The sequence below is a fragment of the Siphateles boraxobius genome, unplaced genomic scaffold, assembly GCF_051911475.1.
Source record: "Siphateles boraxobius isolate OS27281-9 unplaced genomic scaffold, OSU_SipBor_1 34, whole genome shotgun sequence".
Classification (NCBI taxonomy): domain Eukaryota; kingdom Metazoa; phylum Chordata; class Actinopteri; order Cypriniformes; family Leuciscidae; genus Siphateles; species Siphateles boraxobius.
The window spans coordinates 576,158-582,157 of record NW_027508964.1 but is presented as its reverse complement, the minus strand read 5'-3'; the positions used below and the strand labels follow the sequence as shown (position 1 = coordinate 582,157).

The 6,000-nt window shown below is 37.9% G+C and overlaps 1 protein-coding gene across 1 annotated transcript; it reads right to left on the bottom strand.

Moving 5' to 3' along the window:
• Positions 1 to 837: 837 nt before the first annotated feature.
• dcps (decapping enzyme, scavenger) lies at positions 838 to 5,973 on the bottom strand. The gene is made up of 6 exons (XM_077195678.1): positions 5,773 to 5,973; positions 5,105 to 5,255; positions 3,433 to 3,578; positions 2,266 to 2,379; positions 2,065 to 2,175; positions 838 to 1,490 (listed from the first exon to the last, which is right to left on the bottom strand). The coding sequence occupies exons 1-6, from the start codon at positions 5,941 to 5,943 to the stop codon at positions 1,224 to 1,226; spliced, it is 960 nt and encodes a 319-aa protein (XP_077051793.1). The 5' UTR covers positions 5,944 to 5,973; the 3' UTR covers positions 838 to 1,223.
• Positions 5,974 to 6,000: the final 27 nt, after the last annotated feature.

The window sequence follows — 6,000 nt, the reverse complement described above, 5'->3', positions numbered from 1 at the left end:
TATTTGTGATTAAATCTGAGAGCTGGATCACTCCTCCATAGGCTTCTAAGGGATTGAAACTTGTTCCCCGAAAAGTTATTAAAGACATCGTTAAAATAGTCCAAGTGACTACAGTGGCTCAATCTTAAGTTTATCAAGCGCTTCTGTGTTGTACGTCACACGCATCACAAACACATGACCAGCGTCGGCCAATAGTGAGCCTACGTGTGACGTACAACACAGAAGCGCTGCGCTGTTACACTAGTGAACTCACTCGACGCCCACAGAGAAGGAAATGAATAGTTGAAATAAAGTCGTTATTTTTGTTTGTTTTTGCGCACAAAAAGTATTCTCGTCGCTTGATAAACTTAAGATTGAGCCACTGTAGTCACTTGGACTATTTTAACGATGTCTTTAATAACTTTTCAGGGAACAAGTGTCAATCCCTTAGAAGCCTATGGAGGAGTGATCCAGCTCTCAGATTTAATCAAAAATATCTTAATGTTCCGAAGATGAACGAAGGTCTTACGGGGTTGAACAACATGAGGGAGAGTAATTACTGACAGAATTTACATTTTTTGGGTGAACTAATCCTTTAAGCCAGTAGGTTTCATTAATTTCTTCAGAAATGTTAAAAACAGTGCAGGATCAACACCGCTCCGTCAGTCTCAGCCAAATCTCTTCTAAGGACCCCTAAAACCTCAAAGGATAAGCCTGGGACCCCTCCGGCCCGATTCTGCTTTAAAAGAATGACACACAGGTGCACAGCCTGACCAAACAACTGCGGTTTTGGGTGATGAATTTGGGTTGAATCCACACGATCAACCTCAGCATGACAGACAAAACACAACTAAATGATTTAAAAACAATCAGTACTTTATTAAAATGCAGAATTAAAATGTATTAAAAATCACGAACCAGATTTAGACAAAAACCACAAACAAGATCAAAACACGACCACATTACACTACACAGAGTGGATTCTGTAAAGGCGATTGTCACGGCACTGATAGACACTGCCCAACACAGACAACCACCAGATTACAGGAAGTCACTCCTCAGAAACTCCCCGACCCGACAAGCGCCGGTTACGCGTGTTCAATCGGCGAAGCGTCTGATGGTTGCAGAGTGAATTAACCTTAATAATGCATTTGTTAGCAGTCTGTGTACTTAAACCTGCAATCACGACATCATAGCATTAATAAACAAGTTAAAAAATTTAAGTTCCCCAAAAAAGCAGGTCTCTAGAGTTTCCCGGCCTCTCTGAACTTGAGGAGCAGAGCGTCATCGGCCCGCAGTGGGAACGCCAGGCTACGGCTGCGATAGTAACTGGAATCTGCCTGTAAGTTCTGGATGACGTCAGACAGCAGGTGTGCTCTCTCCACTCCACATCCCGGAGCGCTGTACTCCAGCGAGGTGAAGTGGACGTGCAGGTGATAGTACGACGGCTGATAGTGGAAATAAACGCGCAGTTTGCTCGGAGGGACGCCGTACTGCCGCTGAATGCTGTCCTGTGGACATAGACAAGACTTGAATTTCAATTTGAGGTACGCAGCCATGCTACATGTACTGGGAAAAATCTGGCGTTGATGTTATTTTGGGGGTTTTGAGATTGTGCTTTTGTGATATGTTGCAGGCTGGATTTAAACTGTTATCTTCCACAGGATCACCACAGATCAACATCAACAAAGAAATAAATACATTTATTCTGCAAGAAAGGGTTAAATTGAATAAAACTGACAGTAAATCATTTCACAACACTTGTGTTGCCATCTTGGCGACCATAAAAGGCTTACCGACCCCGAACTATGTGGTAACCACTGCGCCACATACTTTTAAAAAGCAAGTACACATTTACATTTAATCAATTATAGACACGTTTGTCCAAAACGACTTACAAATGAGAACAATAGAAGCAATCTGATCAGCAACAGGGCAGCAGAATGCAAGCCTTCTCTTTTCTAAATGGGTCCACAAGTTCAGATTAACAGTGACATCTAGTGGACACCGAATAACAGCTCCACTTTCTTCATTGCAAACGAAAGTCATTTGTCGATGAATTAGATATATGAATCTATAGCTCACCTCTCCTTTACTGCGAATGTTAGTGAGTAATGGCAGGTGCTCTGATGTAAGATCCCTCAAACTCTTAACATCCCTCCGGTGGACGATGGCAATCAAATACAGATCTTGTAGCTGGAGAGTTCAGGAAACGATCATTGATTTTCACTGGCCTTTATTCATGGAGTCTCAAAATATTATGACACAGATTCATCACAAATTCACCTGCTTTTGATCCCACTTGAAATCAGGCAACAAAACAAATCCGGTAACAGGGTCTGGGTCCTCGAAAACAATCCGATCCGCCTCAGCTTTCTTCTCCAGTATATTGTGCACCCACTGAAATGACAATGAAACATGAGGAGTGCAGTTATAGGTTGTATATATATATATATATATATATACACTGCCGTTCAAAAGTTTGGGGTCGGTAAGATTTTTAATGTTTTTTAAAAAAAACAAGTCTGCTCACCAATGCTGTATTTAGTTCATTAAAAATACAAAACAAACCCAGTAATATTGTGAAATATTATTTCAATGTAAAACATCTGTTTTCTATGTGAATATATAGTAAAGTGTAATTTATTCCTGTGATCAAAGCTGAATTTTCAGCATCATTACTCCAGTCTTCAGTGTCACATGATCCTCCAGAAATCACTATAATATGATGATTTGATGCTCAAGAAACATTTATGATTATTATCAATGTTGAAAACATTTTTTTTAGGATTCTTTGATGAACAGAAAGTTCAAAACAACAGCATTTATTTGAAATAGAATCTTTTGTAACATTATAAATGTCTTTACTGTCACTTTTGATCAATTTAATTCCTCCTTAATGAATAAAAGTATTGATTTATTTTATTTATTTCCCCCAAAAAATAAAATACAAATTCTTACTGACCCCAAAGTTTAGAACGGTGTTTAATGTTACAAAAGATTCTATTCCAGATAAATGCTGTTCTTCTGAACTTTCTATTCAAAGAATCCTGAAATAAAAATGTAAATAACTGTTTTCAACATTGATAATAATCATAAATGTTTCTTGATCATCAAATAATCATATTATACTGATTTCTGAAGGATCATGTGACACTGAAGACTGGAGTAATGATGCTGAAAATTCAGCTTTGATCACAGGAATAAATTACACTTTACTATATATTCACATAGAAAACAGATGATTTACATTGAAATAATATTTCATATTTGTTTTGTATTTTTAATCTAATAAATGCAGCCTTGGTGAGCAGAAGAGACTTCTTTTAAAAACATTAATAATCTTACCGACCCCAAACTTTTGAACGGCGGTGTGTATATATATATGTGTGTGTGTGTGTGTGTGTAAGGAATAAGAGTGAAATGAAGGGTCAGAGGTCACTGAAGCCTCACCTGCACACTGAAGCTCTGGCTGCTGATGTACGGGAGAGTGACTGTACGATAATCCTCTCCTGATTCTTCAACTAGAAAAACCTCCTGATGTAAATATTTCTTAACATGCTTCTCTGTCGCAGGGCAAATCACCGTCGTTTTGATTTCTGCCACAAAAAAGATTCATAAATCAACCTTCAAGTGGACTTTTGGTTTAACTCATGATGATGTGGATTTTGTACGTTGCATGTAATAGATTGAGTCTTGGACTTTTAACAAGCAGTCATGCAAGTTTTTCAATAATTAAATTGCAAATTGAAGAAACTTGTCGTGAAGGTGATGGCAGCAGTGCTGGGACAGTGATTCTTTGTTATAATAAAAAGGACAAATTGTGCATAAATACCAAAAGAATTGGAAAAGTGACTTACATTCACAGGGAAGAGTGTAATGTATTATAGACGGGATGTTAAAGGGATAGTTTTGCAAAAGCTAAAGAAAAGCTACACACTCCATTAATTAGGGTTAGAGGAACTGTTGGCAATAACATAATAATCAGTGCAATAATGATTCAAGCATAGACTCTTAAGCATTTGCCTTTTTAAATCCAAACAGATACTTCTTTTTTTCTATAAACACACACACACACCACTGTGCAAAATTTGGGGGTCAGTAAGATTTATTTTTATTCAGCAAAGATGCATTAAATTGATCAATGATGCTGTAAAATTCAGCTTTACCCTGGAATGGCCTATTCTACAACGGGCCTCAACAATCTGCTCCCATCAGTTTGAGATATGATAAAACTTCTTCCAACATTGGGGTTGATTTCATGAAGTTTGTTGTTTGGATTTTTCCTCATTTTTTAAATTAAGGCATTAACATCAATTTCCAAAGATTATTTTTTTTATTCCCCTTTTTAGTCATAAAAAAATCATCTTTTGGAAATTGATCTTAATGCCTTAATTTAAAAAATGAGGGAAAATCCAACCTTTAAGGACACCAATTTTCTTTGTGAATGAATAATGTATCGTAAATAAATAAATGTTCTTCCTTAAAATACAGGTTGCATAAGTCAGGACACCCCTGTGTTAAACTCCCATAGAGACAGGCAGATTTTTATTATTAAAGGCCAGTTATTTCATGGATCCGGGATACTATGCATCCTGATAAAGTTCCCTTGGCCTTCATCATACCTAGAGATCGGCATGGGGAACTTTCCATAAGATCATCTCTCAATGCTAATCATACCAGCTATTAGCCGAACTGAAATAACACCATGCCGATCTCTAGGTATGATGAAGGGTGTGTGTGATGATGATGTGGGATATTTTAATCCCGAAGGCCAAGGGAACTTTATCAGGATGCATAGTATCCCGGATCCATGAAATAACTAGCCTTTAAAAATAGAAATCTGCTGTCTCTATGGGAGTTTAACATAGGGGTGTCCTGACCTGTATTTTAAGGAAGAAAATTTATTTATTTACGATACATTATTCATTCACAAAGAAAATTGGTGTCCTTAAAGGTTGGATTTTCCCTCATTTTTTAAATTAAAAATGATTTTTTATTCCTCTTTTTAGTCAGCTTTAGCATGTGTGTGTTCACTTATGCTAATCACTGTAAATCCCAGTGTGTTTGGCATGTGTTATTGATATATGGACAAACAGAGGCTGGTGAAGACATCTGATCGCACCGTTCAGGTGTGCTGGTGCCCGCAGCTGGTATGTGCTGTACACGTCGTTCTTCATCTCCAGCTGGAGCTCGCTGCTCTTCAGTAACTCCGACACTGTGTCCTGTCCGATGGGAGTTTTCTCCAGGATCACAACAGCATCCTGATCCTTCACCTAGGAAACACAACATATGACAAGGATTTCAAGTCATTTAAACATGTATTCCTGTATTTATATAGCGCTTTCAACAGACCCATGGCCACCAAAGCGCTTCACATATTGCCTCACATTCACCCATTAAACTAAGTTAACATTTATTTGCTAGCAGGTAACGTTAATCCTATCAGTACTATTCCTAGTTATACTAGTTAGAGTTTTAAATGAATTCTAGCAATCATTCTGACTAGTTAGATATAACACTTTAAAAAATAAAGTTATCAATCCATAAAATATTAATGTTAGGGCTATGATAATTTGGCTTAGCGTTTATAAATACGTTTTAGCATTTAACAAATAACTACTAGGAAAAATTGCAAAAGATACTAGTCCCTTAGAAATAAGTACGGTTACCCCGTAACGTTACTAACAAATCTGTAATTAGTAACGTTAACAGAGAAGTAAAATGTTTAGTTAGTGATTTCTGATGGTAGTTAGTTAGTTATTTCACAGAGTGTTTTCTTTTCACACGCACCTTCCCATGAATGAAGATGTTCTTCTCCCGCGCACATTCACGCAGAATGCGGGTGATTTCAAACCCCGAGACCGGGCCGTCGGGTGACGGTACTCCCGCGACTCCGGGATCATTCATCGCGTCTGTTGTTTTGGGTCTTTTTGCAGCTCTGTCGTTCTCGCTTTCCGCCATGATTAACCCGCTGGAGATCAACCAATCAAGATCCACTGCGGGAAACACACGGGTAAA

What these genes read in the sequence shown, in the direction of transcription:
- dcps (XM_077195678.1), bottom strand. Translation starts at nt 5,943, where the DNA reads ATGGCGGAAAGCGAGAACGACAGAGCTGCAAAAAGACCCAAAACAACA. An exon ending in ACATCTTCATTCATGGGAAG is followed by an intron (nt 5,256 to 5,772) that starts GTGCGTGTGAAA and finishes TGTGTTTCCTAG; the next exon opens with GTGAAGGATCAGGATGCTGT. An exon ending in TCAAGTGGGATCAAAAGCAG is followed by an intron (nt 2,176 to 2,265) that starts GTGAATTTGTGA and finishes TGAACTCTCCAG; the next exon opens with CTACAAGATCTGTATTTGAT.